The sequence below is a fragment of the Sinocyclocheilus rhinocerous genome, unplaced genomic scaffold (genome assembly GCF_001515625.1).
Source record: "Sinocyclocheilus rhinocerous isolate Xijiao unplaced genomic scaffold, SAMN03320098_v1.1 scaffold317, whole genome shotgun sequence".
Taxonomy (NCBI): domain Eukaryota; kingdom Metazoa; phylum Chordata; class Actinopteri; order Cypriniformes; family Cyprinidae; genus Sinocyclocheilus; species Sinocyclocheilus rhinocerous.
Window position 1 is genome coordinate 80,521 of NW_015633534.1, and position 19,699 is coordinate 100,219.

Here is a 19,699-nt window from a genome sequence, read left to right on the forward strand (position 1 = left end):
CACGCATATATATATACACACACACACACACACATACACATACACACTCACTCTTCAAGCAACTGGAATATTTTGAACATTTAAAACAAAAAAACAAATGGAAGTTCAAGGTGAACCTGTCATTCTACTGTAGTATTATAGTATGTGACTTTCTATTTGTTTGTCAATCATGTGAAAATGCTTTTTGTGTGCCTGTGGGCTATTTGTGGGTGAAGTGTTTTTCAACACAACAGGATTCTGGGGTTGGTATTGCTGCTCTAAAAATGCCTGGGGAAAAGCTGTAACATGCACTTTTAAACATAAGCAACTCATTTTTTTCCAGCTTATTTTGGTAAATAAAATTTGGTGTCATTATGTATATTAGCACTAATTTCACTCTTTCTCTTTCTCTGGAAGCTGATTTATTTACAGACGGATCCGCTGGTGACAGCGCAGGAACAGCCTGTCATGTCCTGAACGGCTAAGTACATGTAAAGTGACTGGATTACATGTCTTGGTGCTTTAACACTTTGTCATCTAAATCTAGAGCTCATGCCGCATCCACCACACGCACACACACACTTATTCACACACACATACACACCACTGAACTCATATTACTGTCTGTCCTGTACAACCTGCAAAGTTAACAGCTGTGCTTTTAAAGAAAATATAACAGAAGCCAAGATAAGTACACATCCCATCCGTTTGCTTAATCAGGGCTATATGTTAAAAAATATATATGTCGTTTTAGTGTGCACATACCAGTGTGATAGTCCAAATTCATAGTGATAATGGTATTTTTGGAAGTCAGTCCGGAGTGTCCCCTCATGTGACTCTCTGTGGCCCCAGGGCCCCCCTTGCCCCTCAGATTTCACATTACCACATGAATGGCCGGCTGCAAAGGGCCAGTTCAGCCTCGAACGCCAACAGAAGGCAGGAGATTTGCAATTCAATCTGCTCCTAGTCGGGACAGACCTGTCACCAGTGTGACAGAGGCCGAGGGGGTGGGGGACCACCACATCACTCCAGCATACATGACAGCACTGCGCCTTTCCTGAGGAGACATTTTAGACATTATGGGAACATTTAAATCACATTAAAAATAATAATTATAATCAGCAATATAATAGCTGGGCTTGCAGGCCCACACTATACCACTTACACTATATCTCCTTGGAGCCTGCCATTAAAGAGACTTTTGAGCAGAATTTAAACAAACTTAATGAAAAACAAACAAACTTATGAACTTTATGTTCAAATTTATGTCAGTGTGGTTCAATTATGAACTCAGAATTTGTGTGTACGTGCGTGCGCGCGTGTGTGTGTGTGTGTGTTTCAATAGAGTACAGGTGCATCTCAATAAATTAGAATGTCGTGGAAAACTTCATTTATTTCAGTAATTCAACTCAAATTGTGAAACTCGTGTATTAAATAAATTCAATGCACACAGACTGAAGTAGTTTAAGGAATAGATTAGAATAGAATAGAATAGTTCTTAGTTGCAGCGCCCAAAATGTTTCCTAATTTATCTGCAATTTAATATAAATTACAAAAAATATTTTAGATTATTCTTATAAGATTTACGTTCTTTATACTGTATAATGGAGCAAATACCCAAAGAAGAACCAACGTTTGACCAAAGAGTCAACACACAGAACAGAAACGTCCTCACAGCAAATGGGCTCCTCAGAGGAAGATGTCATTTCCGGTGAAGATAGGTGATTATTTCCGGCTTTTACAGCAACATGGCAGCGCCCTTAGGTCTGCACCTGGAGTTTGGGTTTGTATTTATTGCTTTGTTTATGATTCTTCGCCTTTGCCTTGTGTTCCAGTTGAACGAAAAGTCTTCAAACCAACTCGACTGAAGCTTTATCTAAGGGACTGGGTTGATAAAGACTGTTACTTTTTCAGCGGTTTAACGGCAGTGGTGACAAGAAAAGCCGGTTTAAATGAAAAAGTAACCTTATAAAAATGAAATTCATGTTACATATTTACTTGAAGCAGCACGCGTTCGCGGTGTTGTCAGAGCTGTCAATCACGCAGTCGTCGCGTGCACTTGAAATGGACTAAAATAATAAACTGCTTCACTCACCTAAACTGGACAAATTAATAATCGATGTTGACGTAAACTCGGTTGGAGAAGCTTTAGTCTTAATAGAAATGAGGTTTCCGGATGTTTATAAGAAGAAACAATGGTTACATCGATGAGAAGATATTTCAATGCCACACTGAAATGTCAGCCAGAGATTTTCCCTCATGTCAGAAAAAGGTTTGACACACACTTTGTTTTTTAACATTATGCTTAAAGTATACTGTATATCAGAATAATACAGGTCTAATTTATGATAATCAAATCATTGTTTTTCCATTAGTGGTGGATTATAGCTGCTAACCCAACGTTTTGACATTTCAGTTTATGAGGAAATGTATACTACTAAGTTTTATGGGGGGTTTTTCCTCCCCGTTTTGCTCCCTTTTTAATAGAATATAGTAGAGAGGGGACAGGAAATGATGTGGAAAGAGGGATCTTTTAGTTAGTTATTTTTTGCATTTCAACATTAACAGAACATTATAGACTAACTTAAGCACAACTGTAAGTCCTTACAGACTGAGACATACTTATTAATAATACATACTATAACAGAGAAACAAAACAAGAAATAATTCAAATAAAAATAAAATACATACATAAACTTTCTAGGGGTTTAAACAAAGTAATACTGATTAAACAAATCAAATAATTTCCTGGCCTTATAGCCTCTCATAATGTTTACAACCTCAGGAAAAAAGGAAGAATGGAGTTTGGAAAGTTTGACAGCTGGATTTGAATCATATAAGAATCACAACTCAAGATGTCAGATCATGCGCACTAACCGCTTAACCACAGCACAACCTCTAGACAACTTTCTGAGGAGAAAAATTAGGCTGTTTGGAACAGAATACATACTTTCCTGTATACCCTGAATATTGCCAGAATGTGAAACGGTACAGATTATCCAACAACAAACCTTTCACACAACGACATTTCATTGTGCAGTTCAGCGAATGCTGTTCACTTATAATCTTCTAAATGATCATGGCTTTTTTTTTTAAATCAAATTTTGTGTTAAAATGTTAAGAAGTGCAGCTGCATAATCCCATAATGAGTCGGAAAGATGTGTTGAGCGCATTGTATTGTGAAATACAGTATCCAACATAGTACCCTCTGTTGTATACCGCACTTTTTGACAAATGTACTAGGCCATCAGGGTATGCCATGCATACAGAAAAGTTGCATACTGTGCACAGTACACGTATTGTATATTACAGAAATAATACGTGTAGTATGGCGGTATGCTATTTAGAAACATAGGCATAAAGCGACAGAGAACTTAGATGGCATCAGAGTGACAGAAAGACAGAGCTTCTCAAAACAAATCTTGGCCAGAATTCACTGGGTGCAGAAAAATTTTGCATTTGGCTTTTGGTCAAAGTCCTCACTGCTTTCAAGTCGCAACAGAGTCCTATGTGACTGTCTATGGACAGAGGTGGTGTTTGTGAGTGGCCTTTCTGAGGCTGGCACACAGGCTGGCTTCTCTCTGTGCCGCTAGAGTACGGGCATCTCGCCAGGCCTGGCGATCTGGAGGACAACTGGGCATTCTCCAGGAGATGTGAGCTCTCTTTATTGGGCCTGCACCTGCTACATGAGTCCTACTCTGACTTCATGTCCCTATCTGTTTGTTTTTCCACTGACATGCACCTTCTCTGGTTCTTACACGGATCTCTGTCACATACTGAGTTGCGTTTATTAAATGCTGCTTGACTGCTTGAATGTATACTGTGATTTTGTCGTCTTTGTGATAAATATGTTGGTTCTCACACCTTCTTTTATGTAAGTTATGTAAAAAATGTATTTATATATTTATTTTTGAAGAAGAAAGTACAGTGTTGATGCCATACATACAACCTGGTGCTCTCCAAGAGTGTTATTCTTTCTTGCTTAAAATCATAAAATACATTTTTTTTTTATCTCTTTGACATTAAATGACAAAATATTAAGGACAAGAAACAGTGTTTTGCCATAGACTAGATGTTAAGTCATTTAAAGCTGCATGGAGGATACTGCTAAATGATTTTAGAAACAGGAGAACATTTACTGAACATTTAATGTTGTTGAAGGTCTACCTGTAAGAGGCAATAACAGCATTATGCACGCTGTGTTTTTTCCTGTTTTAGAGGAGGAGCTGAACTTCTCTTTGATGGGGTCAAGAATCATCATGTGACACTCCCTGGCCAATCAGATCCCTGTGAGTATTTAAAAAAATATACCTTGTCTGTTGTGTTCATGGAGTTACTATTACTCATAATTATACCAAACCCCTAACTAAGTATTAAAAGCACAATTCACCCAAAAATGAAAATTCGGTCATAATTCACATGCTGTAATGATGTTCTAAACGTTTTTTGTGTGACTTTATTTTGTGGAATGCTGTTTTTGTCCATATAATGAATGTCAATGAAATCTTGGCCAGAATTCACTGGGTGCAGAAAAATTTTGCATTTGGCTTTTGGTCAAAGTCCTCACTGCTTTCAAGTCGCAACAGAGTCCTATGTGACTGTCTATGGACAGAGGTGGTGTTTGTGAGTGGCCTTTCTGAGGCTGGCACACAGGCTGGCTTCTCTCTGTGCCGCTAGAGTACGGGCATCTCGCCAGGCCTGGCGATCTGGAGGACAACTGGGCATTCTCCAGGAGATGTGAGCTCTCTTTATTGGGCCTGCACCTGCTACATGAGTCCTACTCTGACTTCATGTCCCTATCTGTTTGTTTTTCCACTGACATGCACCTTCTCTGGTTCTTACACGGATCTCTGTCACATACTGAGTTGCGTTTATTAAATGCTGCTTGACTGCTTGAATGTATACTGTGATTTTGTCGTCTTTGTGATAAATATGTTGGTTCTCACACCTTCTTTTATGTAAGTTATGTAAAAAATGTATTTATATATTTATTTTTGAAGAAGAAAGTACAGTGTTGATGCCATACATACAACCTGGTGCTCTCCAAGAGTGTTATTCTTTCTTGCTTAAAATCATAAAATACATTTTTTTTTTATCTCTTTGACATTAAATGACAAAATATTAAGGACAAGAAACAGTGTTTTGCCATAGACTAGATGTTAAGTCATTTAAAGCTGCATGGAGGATACTGCTAAATGATTTTAGAAACAGGAGAACATTTACTGAACATTTAATGTTGTTGAAGGTCTACCTGTAAGAGGCAATAACAGCATTATGCACGCTGTGTTTTTTCCTGTTTTAGAGGAGGAGCTGAACTTCTCTTTGATGGGGTCAAGAATCATCATGTGACACTCCCTGGCCAATCAGATCCCTGTGAGTATTTAAAAAAATATACCTTGTCTGTTGTGTTCATGGAGTTACTATTACTCATAATTATACCAAACCCCTAACTAAGTATTAAAAGCACAATTCACCCAAAAATGAAAATTCGGTCATAATTTACATGCTGTAATGATGTTCTAAACGTTTTTTGTGTGACTTTATTTTGTGGAATGCTGTTTTTGTCCATATAATGAATGTCAATGGGGTCCAAAATATTGCATGGAAAAAACACTTTTTCAAAATACCTTAATTTTTGTTCCACAGAAAAACAAAGAGATATGTGTTTGGAAATTACATGATGAAGGAATTTCCTTTTTGGGTGAACTGTCCATTTAACCTTAAGTCTGTAATGTATCGTGCACTGTTTGTGTTAGGGTGCGTTCACACTTCGGTTCTCTTGGTTTGTTTGGTCTGGACCAAAAAAGAAAGCAATACATTTGGTCCTGGTCTGCTTAGCGTTCACACTGGCATTTTTGACAGTGAACCTAAAGATACCGAACTTAAAGGCATAGTCGTATGTCCACAACCTGATTGGTCGGGTTGAATGACACATATTTTGTGACGGGACTTACCGAACACCCCAAGCAATAGGTGTGTTCGATTAAATCGCTCATTGTTGTGTGTACATATGATTTAATTTTTACCACCTGCAAACTCACAAAGAGCTCATAAAAGGCACTTTACCTCGTTGCTCCACGTTTGCCGTCTGCTCATCTTGTTTTGGATACAGCGCTCGTTCCGCGTTGTCAAATCATGTCACATCTTGTCATTACATACTGTTTTTGGTTCGTTTAGAAGTATTTGGTCCATGTTGCATTCATATTTCAGTCGAACCACACCAGGGTTCGTTTGGAAGCGGACCGAGACCCATGTTTTTTGTTTGGTTCGCACCAGGGTTCGGATGGCAGCGTTCACCCTTACTCAAATGAACCGCACTAACAGAGCAATCGCACCAGAGTTCGTTTGGAAGCGGACCGAGACCCATGTTTTTTGTTTGGTCGAACTTAAAGGCATAGTCGTATGTCCACAACCTGATTGGTCGGGTTGAATGACACATATTTTGTGACGGGACTTACCGAACACCCCAAGCAATAGGTGTGTTCGATTAAATCGCTCATTGTTGTGTGTACATATGATTTAATTTTTACCACCTGCAAACTCACAAAGAGCTCATAAAAGGCACTTTACCTCGTTGCTCCACGTTTGCCGTCTGCTCATCTTGTTTTGGATACAGCGCTCGTTCCGCGTTGTCAAATCATGTCACATCTTGTCATTACATACTGTTTTTGGTTCGTTTAGAAGTATTTGGTCCATGTTGCATTCATATTTCAGTCGAACCACACCAGGGTTCGTTTGGAAGCGGACCGAGACCCATGTTTTTTGTTTGGTTCGCACCAGGGTTCGGATGGCAGCGTTCACCCTTACTCAAATGAACCGCACTAACAGAGCAATCGCACCAGAGTTCGTTTGGAAGCGGACCGAGACCCATGTTTTTTGTTTGGTTCGCACCAGGGTTCGGATGGCAGCATTCATACTTACTCAAATGAACCGCACTAACAGAGCAATCGCACCAGAGTTCGTTTTAATCGCACCAAACATGACAAGTGTTTGTTAGCTATGTTACTAACACACCCTTAGTGACATACCTCCAATCATTTGACTTGTTGAGGACAGGAAAGTAACCACCAAGCAATGCTCTAGATACCACCCAGAACACCCCAGCAACCACAGCAATGTATCATTACACTGTAGTGTTCTGCCAGTTGTTTAGCACCTTTTCTATACCAAGCCAGTGCTTTACTATTCCCTGCACTGATGACTTAATTAGCTCCAAATATCCTCTGCCTTTCTCTCCCAATGCCAGAGATTCGGAAGTAAGATTCACTTATTGGCCTTATGCCCTGCTGGAATTCAAGGATGTCTTTTTTTCTCTGCTATTCCTATAGAAGAGAGTCACACAAATCATAGCAAATTATGTGGCTCTTTCTCCACATCTTTTTTTTTTCTGCCTTCCCTCTGTCTGATGCCCTTTTCCCATTCGCCTCCTTTCCTCCCCTGACCTCTGAGCCCTGGTTCACACGCTTCCCTGGACACCTTTTCTTCTAGCCAGTCCTGCTTTCACCCTGACGCTGGGCCAATGGTGAACCAGTGCCGGCTTGCCATCACAAATCAGGTTTTTTTCAACCTCCACCCACCCCTCCCTCCCTCAGCAACAATGGAGCTGAGCCCCTTCTCCATACATCCCACCTCCCCCTCAACCACCAACATCTGTGAGCCTCCCTGCGCTCAGCCATTCTTCCCCTAACTGCTCCATTATTCGGCCCCTTTCACTTGTAAATGCAGCCAGTGATACTGTTGATGGATCTTTTATGCCTAGTGCTGGGGTCACAGTAAAGGTATGGAGAATGGAGGGCCAGTAAAGGAGGGAGTGACAATTGTTACAAAGCACTAAGTCCTTTTTGTGTGCAGTCATTTTTTGGGTTGCCTGACAGTACAAATGCCTCACTCCTACAAACACCTTGCGTTCCTACAGCTTCCTGGTGGGACATTTGGGTGAAAGTGGTGGGATGTTTGGTTGTGGGGGAGCACTTGTATTGCCCCCTGTATTTAAGCACAGAGTGGGTAACATGTTCTCTGCCATCACTGGATTGGAAGGCAAGTCATTTGAGAGTCATTAGTGCAAAAGATGGATTAGGAAAGCGAGATCTTATATCCTGTGCACATTCTCAGAAGTTCCTGCCTGGAAGAATTGTAGATGACATTTTTGATCAGTAGATGATTTATTAAGCTACATCATGGTACTCTCGTGAACGCGCGTTGAAGACTGACACAGAAAAGAAGAAATTGTTGAATAAAGTCGTTATTTTTGTTTTCTGTGCACACAAAAAGTATTCTTGTAGTTTCATAAAATTACGGTTGAACCACTGATGTCACATGGACTATTTTAACGATGTCCTTATCACCTTTCTGGGCCTTGAACGTGTCAGTTGCATTGCTGTTTATGCCGTGTCAGAAAGCTCTCGGATTTCAAAAATAAGATATCGAAAATATCTTAATTTGTGTTCCAAAGATGAACGAAGGTCTTATGGGTTTGGAACGGCATGAGGGTGAGTAATTAATGACAGAATTTTCATTTTTGGGTGAACTATCCCTTTAGACATGGTTCTGCAAGGTCAACTTTGGTAACTCAAGGATGATCCAGCTGTTTAGTTGGAGAATCTGTTTGGGACAGACGTTCAGAAACTATTAGGATTTGTTGAGATTTTTGTGGTAGCCTAGTAGTAGTACTCTTTATTTATAGCCAGTCACTTTACCTGCCTGTACATTGGCCTTAGTTTTTTCACTTGGGGTCTGAGGTGTATTGAACAGAAATAAAACTTTTGGCCAAGTGTGTTTGTATTTTTGCATCCCTGTCCCAGCTCTGAGGTTGGGAACATTTGGATACGCTTGTACTTTGGTGGCCTTGCCAAACAAGAGAAGGGTCAAGCTCTGTGGCACCAGAGTATCCACGACAACCTGTCCACAAAAGTGGACGGCAGGAGGGAATGTGGCCACTGAGACCTCGCAGGGGCCTGGGGGATGACCTTGGAGCACTTTTTGAAGCCTATAGTCCATACGCATGTTTGTGGGCATGATTTGAGTATGTCACGGATGACTGGCTATGTTTGCTAAGGCTGACACTGATGCTCAACACTAATCCCGCCTAAATTTTCTGTCCACTGGTCCACAGTGATTGATGAGTAGTGCTGAGCCCCCCGCTGCCAGACACACATACACACGATCGTCACAGAAACGCCAACCCTCATATCCCAAGCAAGATGAATGACTTCATTCCCTCCCACCCACAGATAGTGGCGATAATGCTGATGGTCATGCAAAGTGAAAGGAAACGAAGAGAGTTAGCCAGCCACTGTGCTACACAGACGCCGCCACCCTCCCACGCATTCCTTATCCCAGCATGCACCTGTCTGCGGTGACGCATACTCCCCCCTCCCATTCGTTTTTTCCCTCGGTCTCCTCCTACCTCACCATGACCTATCCAGTGCTCTGTGGCACCAGAGTATCCACGACAACCTGTCCACAAAAGTGGACGGCAGGAGGGAATGTGGCCACTGAGACCTCGCAGGGGCCTGGGGGATGACCTTGGAGCACTTTTTGAAGCCTATAGTCCATACGCATGTTTGTGGGCATGATTTGAGTATGTCACGGATGACTGGCTATGTTTGCTAAGGCTGACACTGATGCTCAACACTAATCCCGCCTAAATTTTCTGTCCACTGGTCCACAGTGATTGATGAGTAGTGCTGAGCCCCCCGCTGCCAGACACACATACACACGATCGTCACAGAAACGCCAACCCTCATATCCCAAGCAAGATGAATGACTTCATTCCCTCCCACCCACAGATAGTGGCGATAATGCTGATGGTCATGCAAAGTGAAAGGAAACGAAGAGAGTTAGCCAGCCACTGTGCTACACAGACGCCGCCACCCTCCCACGCATTCCTTATCCCAGCATGCACCTGTCTGCGGTGACGCATACTCCCCCCTCCCATTCGTTTTTTCCCTCGGTCTCCTCCTACCTCACCATGACCTATCCAGTACTTTTCGTCTTCCATTCTATCTCGAATGAGGGCGAAAGAGACGTGGGGCATCTTATTGACCCCTCACTCATTGCCCCTGGCTCACATAAACCACCCTTTGTACGAGAAAGTGAAGCAGGAGACTCTCGCTTCGTTTTTTTTTTTTCAACTTCCCCCAATCAAAGGACTGATGTGGCTGAAAGTGATCACGTCTGTTTTTTTGCCCCTGCTTTTGGTGCTAGTCAATATTCATTGCGGTAGCATAGCACTGAGGCAAGCATCACTCTTCTTTATAGGTTCAGGATTGTGGGCTAGCCAAGCTGCAAGGTACAACGATCGTTACACAACTGAAGAGGCTGACAGCGATCCAATTAACCTGAAACAGCCTCTGTTGCTCGACCCCTGCCTCTCGCTGAGAAGCACGCCACACGCTTACAAGCGCACACACTTGCACGCATTGGTGCTGACATCTCTGAAAGCTTCAGTTCTGATGGAAACTTGCCCAGTCGAGAGTATTGTATAGACCCGCACTCCTGCACCCACTTGCCCTCTTCTTTCGTCCTCTTGCTAATTTGTCCTGGTCTAATTATACACGCTTGCATAGCCAGTTAGCTGTAGCACAACTCCACAAGCGACTACATCTACTGGTCATCATGTTTCCTCAAATTCATCAAGGGTTTCCCAGCCCCCCTTCACAGGTTCTCTGGTTCTAGTCACCATACCTGAGAGCTAAATGTCCATCCCTGCTGCTCGAATTGAGATTGAGGTGTCAGTAAAATCTACCACCACATGCAGAGTGCGAGAGGACGGTGTTCATTGTTAAATGTTGCCAAACGCCTCAGTTAATGGAACTCCTTTAAAAAAAAATCTTCCCTTATGGGATTTACAGCCGAGATATATGCTGACACACATAAGAACACCTACACAGACATTGCCAGCTATCCTGTAATGCCCCTTCAAATACGTCCAAGGATTATATAAAATGAAATTGCATTAAAGTCATGTGGTAATATTTACATCCTATTTATTTCAACGATTCAGGTAAATTATAAATGTTGTTGTGGATGTTTATTCACACAAGGATTAAACATATGCACAGGATTATATTGCAGAACAGGGATCAGCAGCAGTATGGATTTTTTTTGTGCAGGTGAGTCCATGCATGTGTTCGGATAGGGTTGGCAGTGCGGTAGCTATTTTTGATGTTTTTCAAAGCGCCGTCTCTGATGTCACATTTACAATAAGTGTAATGGCCTTTCTTACAGATGATGTTCAAGAATACAAAATACGCTAAGTGCGCAATTTGCGTGCTCAGCCTTAACAATGTCAACCACAGCAAACTCGCAAACAATAAATTCAAACTCCTCCCCAGATCAAATGAAAAATCTCCATCTCTTTCTTTTTCTTTTTTCTCCCCCCTCTTCCTCACTCTTTCTCCGTCTTTGTCTCCTCCCCCCTCTAAGCAGAAAATTGGTACGTTCCAGAAATGGACGCTGATGATACAATGTAAATGTTGGACATACCGACTTGTCCGCCATGTTGGACAGCTGGACTTCATTGCTTACACACATGTGCAGATATAAAACCGTTATCCATCATCACATGCTAAAACTATCACACGTCTTGAAGGCCAAACTTTAATGTCCTACAATTAGTGGAATAACAGCCAGTAGCTTTGATTGGATAATATTTGCATGGCTAAAGTAAATTGTGAAACAATCAAGCAAACATTCCAAGCAAAAATTTAGAAAATTTCACGCAGACTTTTTATCATAGGCTTACAACGGTCGTCTGCCTAAGCACATTTTGTTTTCATGGGGGGGTGTGCAGACATCCTAGATTTCAGTTGAATTCTCATAGGACTGCTGGGTTTATATCCATCAATCATTTCGGCGCTACCCTTATAACCTGCCTATTCCAGTCACGTTTATCTGGTCGGTACTTTTGGGCTGATATGGCTACAGTCGATGGCGTTTACGAATCTGAATTTAAACGGCATCACTGCTATGTTTTCAATGGCACGCTCAAAAATGACAGTCCAAACCCCCCCCCCCCCCCCCCCCCCCCCAAACACTTCCCACACAAAAGCCAATGAGAGAAATTATTGCACTACAAAGCAGTTGTACACTTTTATGGCATTGATGCGGAGGCTACCTCCCGTCGGCCAGAGCATCTGCTTCACTGTAATCGCTCTCAAAGCAATAAAACGGACTAATTCTCCTGTGCATCCCCCCGGAGCATTCGAAGCTCTGTCGCGTCACATCGACCGTGGGGCTGGCTCACTGAACTCTGACCTGTGACCTTTGACCTCTATGATGGTACTCTTACAGGGGACATGAAGCAGCTGCTTGCGTGGATTCGAGGGAACATGCTGAAGGAGCGCCCAGAGCTCTTTATGCAGGGCGACACTGTGTAAGTACACACGCAGACGCACAGTAAATACGTTACCGATGCAGGATGATGCTCAGGCAAACATACACGCGTGCTGTAGACACACACTCGTAATAAATGCAGTGCTACGCGTTCGATGCAGAATCGCCGTGAGGTCAAGGAGGCAGAATCACATCACGCTCCCCGGTGCGACGCCTAAATATTTGACCAGTGATAAAATAATTATTGCATTAGTAAAGATAAAGGAAATGTTTATTTAAATGTGTGTGGTGTGCTCAGAATTAGTACGGTTAGTATAGTTCTACAGTCTTGCTTTCTCAGCTCATACTAAACAGCGGTTGGATTTTTATTTTTTATAATTCTGATACAATCACTTTATCCCCAAAATTATGCTTTTGCATTCTCCAACAGGTTTTTTTTTTTTTAGAGAGATTCGTCATAAATGACCTTTATTCTTGCCCTGACGTAACTGTAGCATGGACTGGTTACTGAAAAAAATGAAATCAGCTGTGGATAACTGCAGTAAGCCTCTGGTACACAGTATAGTCTTTAAAGGCGTATAAACCATACCATCGATTGTTTAGGCCACCCCATCACCTACATTAGCACCTTAAAATCTAAAACAAAATACAAAACATTTTAATTTAAAATTTCTTTTGAGTATTATTAACACACAAAAAAAAACTTTTTTGCAGTATCTGATTAGGCAGGTATTAATGGACACTTAAAGCAAAATCCAAAGTGATATTATGGTGTTATATTGTATATAAAGCTGTATTGTGTTATTGTATTGATCACTGTAATTATAAATTTTGTGCTAATCTTTTATGAGAGGATGTTCTATGTATAGTCTTTATTGTGCTTCATCTTGCACGTGTATGTTAGTACGAGAGAAGCTCATTCATTTAATGAACTGCAGATGCAAGGGTCTTAGAAAACCGCAGCACTGGCGATTTCATTGCGTATAAACAGACTGCATTATATTATCAGAGAGCTGCTTTACTGTCATGTTTTCAGTGTAGCTCACATCACTTTCATGAGCTCTTCTTTTTTACACACACAGTAGACCCGGGATTCTCGTATTGATCAACGACGCAGACTGGGAACTGATGGTAAGAGTGTGTGTGTGTGTGTGTACAGTTCCTCAATCACTCCTTCCAGTCTCTGTTTTAATGACATGCTCATTTTAGGTCCAGTGTCAGCTTCTCTTCATTCATCTAATGTACATAAAGGTTGTGCTGGGTTGTTCTTTCAGGAAACATGTATTGGCATCAGGATGTAATTTAAAGAAACACAATCAATGGAAAAAAGTCAATGTCTCAACAACTGTCAATGACGGCCAAAACATGCAAATCATGTGTTGATTTAAAGCAAAGATTATTTCTAGTATTTTCCACATTTTACATTTCATATATAAATTTTTTTTTGGTATCTTCAGTGTAGACATTTTTCAAAGATGTTATTGTCATTTTCTTTTATTATGTATGCATCCCTTACAGGGTGAACTGGAGTACCAGCTTCAGGACCAGGATAATGTTGTCTTTATCTCCACACTTCATGGAGGCTAACTGACTCTAAATCAACACCACGCCCATACAGGAGCCCCTCCACCCTTCAAAAGGTCAAAAATCAGATGATCCATCAACAATGGCATCGGTGGCCGATATCAATCCCAGCCATGGACTTCGACCAATCCTGTGAAAAGACTTATTTTGATTTTAAGTCTAATAAAACGTAACGTCATCGGGAATCTGGCTGCAGAGGGCCAGTTCACTGTCCCCCCCGCGTGGCGGGGTTACGATGGGGAGCAAGGGCTCATTAGGAAGGTCACTCTGTCTAGCCAGTGTCCAGAAGGATTCTCCTGAGACGTGGTGGACCGGTTGCCCCATGTCAAATGGCTCCGTTATAATTTTCATTCATTTTCTGTTAGATCCATAGCTATCAATTGTATGTTTACTATGTAAATCCGTTTTTTTTTTTTGTTTTGTTTTTTATCTGAATTAATAAATATTATCACAATATTGTTTTATTTGTGATTTTATATGTAGTGCAAAAATGCAAATTCAAATGAGTTTTGTTAGTATTTAAATAAAGATATCTACAATATGCATTAATGTTTTATATTTGTCATAATATCAAATATCAACCTGCTAAGCTTAAGTATTTATTTGAGGACAAGAGGTTTTTTAATTCCCTCTCATCTATAAACTGCTAGTATACCCCAAAATAGTTCTAAATGTACCTCTAAATATTATCTTATAGTTTTGGAACGAAACATTTAGCGTCATCACATCATACAGAGAAAAAAATGGCAGTTCTCTAGTGAAATTATGTATTATTTTTATGTTGCAGATTGATTTGCGTAGACCGCCTTGTCCTAGGGTTCACCTAAAGAATATTCCTTAGTATAAACTATAGGATGACGGCGGGAGGTCGAGCACAAATCTCTCTTGGCTGAAGCCTCGATTTGCAACGGAAACCCGTATGATAATAGTAACACTAATACAGATGCTAATGCTGTCGAAGAAGAAGTGTGTGTGTGTGTGGAGTGAAAGGGGGAATACAGGGGTAAACATGTTTCTCCTGGAGTGTGACCTGTTGGGAGGCCATGAATCAATTTCTCTTTTATTAAAGGCACTTCCTACTAAGATTTAAACTAGGCTTATTTAGGTAATCCGCACTTTTGATTTTCGCTTAATTTTCAAAACGTTATTCAAAAGGATTAGCCTATAGATACAACTATTTTTGGGGCATTTTTTTTAGCATAAACGGATCAAATATGTTATTAAATATTGTTATAAAATGTGTTTTGTCCTAATTCAATTAATTCAACGACATTAGCTAAAAATAGGTCTGTTTTTTTCCCCTTTGTTTAGAGTCTAAGAAGCGTACAATTATTCTAAATATTGTATATGACTTAGCCAACATTATAAAGAAGCAAGAGATTGAACACAAATGTAACCGTTTATACTTAGCTTTATTAATAGTAGCTACACCAAGGTTTGTAAAGAGATTTTAATTTCACCGTCGTCTTTTTTCTCACGATAGAATGAATACTAGGCCGATTTAGAATTCTAAGTTATTTTTATACAATACAACTATGAATTAATTCTCAAACTAAGCTTGACAATTATGAGGCTTTATGTAGAACTTTATTGTATTCATTTTAATAATTAACTTTATTAATTTATAACAATATTAAACATTTATAACAACGTCAAAGTAACAATTTTAACTAGAATGAATACTAGGCCGATTTAGCATTCTGTGTTATTACAAGTTATTTTTATACAATACAACTATGAATTAATTCTCAAACTAAGCTTGACAATTATGAGGCTTTATGTAGAACTTTATTGTATTCATTTTAATAATTAACTTTATTAATTTATAACAATATTAAACATTTATAACAACGTCAAAGTAACAATTTTAACGCTTTAGCTTGCCTTAAATCAACTAGGCTACCTGTTTACAAATAGGCCTACTGTTTGAAGACGAGATTAAATACACAGATTTTACAAAACGGTGCATATAGGCCGGCCGTCTTGCCTCTTTAAAAAAATATGAGAACAAACACAACAAAGTGTTTATCGTTCAGGTGTTGAATATCGTAGCAATAAACTTATCGTAGCAATAAAAAGATCTTTCTATCGGACATTTGAAAATGTAAACAACGCAGACACTGTAGCCTAATTTTGCTGTGCGAATTAAGGAATAATTAAAATATTGTCCATGAAGACTAGTTTATTTTTTTTTAATTCTTCAAACACATTCAAAATATGGTTTTCTCGTTCATTCAGTCTATAAATTTACATTGTTTTATACCAAATAAACCATTTTTGTGTTGACGCTCAAGTTCAGGCCTGAAACCAGGCGTTGGCTAAAAGCTTCAAACAAAGTAAACATACTGAATTTTTACTACCTCTCGTTTGAATCCACCGGTCCGCCAGGATACGGCTGTATTAGTAGGCTATAGGCCTGATGTACTTTTAGTATTCAGCTATATATTTTGGAAACCCGTGCTTCCACCGGAACTAGTTTAGTTAACGGTTCGACGTCGATAACCGTTAGAAGTGCGCCATCGAAAGGCAAGGTAATAGCATTTACAAGATTATCAACACAACAGTGACAGAAAAAATATTATGGACATTTATTTTAGACATCTTGCAAACACATATTCTGTTGAATTTCGTTTCGTTATGTAGCCATACAGTCAAACTGCAATCTACAATAGTTTGAAGCCCGGGAGGGAATAAATGGCCGCTACTTTGATTTGACCCTGTATGTAATTGTATAACTTTTGTGATTAAATTTTTCGTTAAACAATCTAAACAGTCAAGCGGTGGTCAATTTAAGATAGGCCTCGCACGAACCCTTTGGTTCGCCTTAGTCATTAGGTTTAAAATATCCTGCATGTAGCAAAACGTTATTTTTGTCTGGCTTGTGTTCCAACAATCCACAATGTGATTAGATTGCTACTTTTAATATATGACACTGTTTTATTATCAAACGCTTGCCTATAATGCAAAGATTTTGTGGGGCCCAACAGGCCCTGTGTTTACCTTTTATTACAATGCACAAAAGATAAACTTAATGGTCAAACGAAGGAGTACATTGAAATAAGTGGTAGAGCACACGTGTTTCTATTTATTTATTTATTATATTAATGATTCCCTTTCATTTCTGAACCACACGTGGTGCAGGTGCAAAGGTTTAATTCGAGCTCAAGTGAATGCTTCCAAATATCAAACAAAATTCCATCCGTTTGGGCGTTTTGGTGTTGTGTTTTTCGTTGTCAAAAACGTCACTGAAACTACTTTGTAGTGTAATTAGCAGTTTATTGATTAAGCAAGTGAAACGTATAGTTACCAATACAATCAATCGACTGTCTGAAATGGAATAATCAAGGCAAAACAACTATTTAGCGACAGCTGCCCCGCTGTTAAACTGCATTTGGCTTGATAATTGAAGAAAATTCAGAATCACCTTAAATTAATCTTTAGTGTTTGTCCTCGAGAATCAGACAGATGCCAGGGCGCGCGCGCACACACACACACACACACACACACACACACACACTTTTTACCTGACCCTGTGTCTGTAATATACAGGCCTGCAGTGTGCGTTGAAACACACAGACAGTAAAATGCAAAATTAAATAAAAGCAGTAACCAAAAACAATCGCTGCAGTAATAATAAATGAGACAGAAAATGAATTCAGTAAATGGCGTTTTAGTTCACGCCGTTTCATTGAAAAGTCCTTCACCATGCAGCTTTGGGCAAAAGATGGCAGTCTCAGTGAATGAGAAACTCAGGCATGCTCAAAGCATTTTCCCACCATGCTTTTATAATCAGCGTGACTTTTTATTCATCTACCATACATACACAATGACAAAAGCATAGGCTAAATACGATTATGAACAAAACATTATGAAAAGTCTTGCAGTCAACGAATTGCGTTTGGGAAATTGTTGAAAATAACTTTAGTAAGCAACATTCAAATAACCGTTGCAGTTCTACATATACTAGCCTATACACACTGTTCTTTTCAGTGAAAATAAACAATATTACATTTCCCAGACGAATATGTTCAAGGATGCGAATGTATCAAACAAAAGTGTTAAGATAATTCTTTTATTTCAGTGCGCTTATCTAGGGAACGTTATTTAAAAGTAAATGTGAATAACTGGTCAAATAATCGTCCCTGTATCATATAATGTGCTTCTTACCTTTAGCGAAACTTTACGAAAATGAATATTTAGTGTAGCTACAGTAGAAGCAGAGAGCAGGGCCTATATGTCCTCCAGAACGAAGATGTTGAATCTCCAGCAACAGATGTCCAGGCACAATTCTTGGATTTAAATTATATTTTACAAGAATTGCGTTTGGACAATCAATCTCTGGGACCCTTTGAAAAGCTTATTTTTCAACTCCATGGAAATATATTCTAAGTGTAAACCAAATACAAACTGAAATCTCACATTGTGTCCCTGTGGCAGTTGGGCCTATTAGCCTAGTAGATTTTCATACAAAATGTTATTCTTTTATAAACCTGTTTAAACACTTACGTTCCACATTTCTCATTCTTTTAATGCCTGTATTTTACTTTCAAATGCAAAAGTATATCGCGTTGTTTGCTGTAATGAAATAAACAAACAAACCGATGTTAGTTTATAGCTCTGGCACGTACATTTTACCTCAGGATTAACGAATACGATTTCTGTTTTCTTACTTTTAAACAAAAAGTTGCAACCGGTCTTTCAAAAACGAAAAATAAAGTCACGTGTTCCTAAACGGGTTTTAACTTATAAACCGAAACTTCATTTTAATCGAATCCACAGTAAAAAAAATTAAACCCTAACATATTTTCCTCGTAGAAAGCTTTTCCTTTAAGAAGAGGGTTAAAAGTTTGACGCGCGTTCAGTGCGCTTGTTAAAAATCTGAATAAACCACACAAGAAAATGTTAAACCTCAGCTCACCACATAAAAAGAAACACTTTTGGAAAAAAAGAGAAATCAAATTAAATGAGCTAAGGAGCAGTTTCGTAAAGTCCTGCTTGTTACAGAAGCAGCTCTTCGCCATTGCTGCACCTGTAAGGGCGCACATCCTTGTAGTTCCACCTCTCGACGTCAGGCAAAGGAATATCATCTTCTGATACCGGCAAAACCCGAAAAACTACCAAAAAAAACCATTTCCACTCGACCCATTTCGATACTTTAGTTGCCCGTAGTGTGATGTGTCACAGCAAAGCCTCTTCTCTCAACGCGACGGTGATGAAAATGCGCGGAAGCCTCTGTCCTGTGCGCGCGAGCGCTGTATCCTCACTAACGCAAGCGGAGAAAATGGTCAAATGCGAGAAGGAGGGATGCGTTGGGTCGCTCGACGATCCCTCACGCCCTCAGTAATGCCTTGATGGGACGGTTCTTATGGAATGGCACGGACCATCACGTTCCTATGAAGGCTTTTCTCAGGCTCCCGTAACAATACCGGTGTTGCCACGACGAACGGCGAGAGGGAGTGGGGATGATCTTCGCTTGGTACTGAATTTGAATAACACCATGGGGTGATAAATGTCCATTGTGCTGTAGAAGTAATGAATCTCCACTGTCTTCTATTGCACACAAGCCAGCAGCTGCGAGCGAGGGACCAGCAGCCTCTTAAAGACACAACAGCCCCATTTTCTCCTCAGAAGTGATCACAATCCGTACTCTGTTTATTCTGTCAACACACACGAAATGACGTCTGTTTTCTGGACACCTTTACTTGGGTGAGGAAAGCTAGTACAACGCTGTAACCAGGCACTTACGTAAAATACATGACCACTTGTTCATTTTAAAACAAACCAAATGTAAAAAAAAAAA

General features: G+C 40.0%; 1 protein-coding gene across 2 annotated transcripts; it reads left to right on the forward strand.

Annotated features, from left to right (window-relative positions):
- Positions 1–1,703: 1,703 nt before the first annotated feature.
- Positions 1,704–14,365, forward strand: LOC107744237 (ubiquitin-related modifier 1-like). 2 transcript variants are annotated; one of them, XM_016557765.1, is made up of 5 exons: positions 1,704–1,762; positions 4,198–4,268; positions 12,274–12,355; positions 13,398–13,446; positions 13,834–14,362. In XM_016557765.1, exons 1-5 carry the CDS (start codon positions 1,728–1,730, stop codon positions 13,900–13,902), a joined length of 306 nt encoding a protein of 101 aa, XP_016413251.1. In that variant the 5' UTR covers positions 1,704–1,727; the 3' UTR covers positions 13,903–14,362. The 2 variants fall into 2 exon arrangements, with proteins under 2 accessions (XP_016413251.1, XP_016413250.1); XM_016557764.1 differs by lacking the exon at positions 1,704–1,762 and adding an exon at positions 2,104–2,251 and having other exon boundaries at positions 13,834–14,365.
- The last annotated feature ends 5,334 nt before the right edge of the window (positions 14,366–19,699 follow it).

What these genes read in the sequence shown, in the direction of transcription:
- LOC107744237 (XM_016557764.1), top strand. Translation starts at nt 2,175, where the DNA reads ATGGTTACATCGATGAGAAGATATTTCAATGCCACACTGAAATGTCAG. An exon ending in TTTATGCAGGGCGACACTGT is followed by an intron (nt 12,356 to 13,397) that starts GTAAGTACACAC and finishes TTACACACACAG; the next exon opens with TAGACCCGGGATTCTCGTAT. An exon ending in ACGCAGACTGGGAACTGATG is followed by an intron (nt 13,447 to 13,833) that starts GTAAGAGTGTGT and finishes CATCCCTTACAG; the next exon opens with GGTGAACTGGAGTACCAGCT.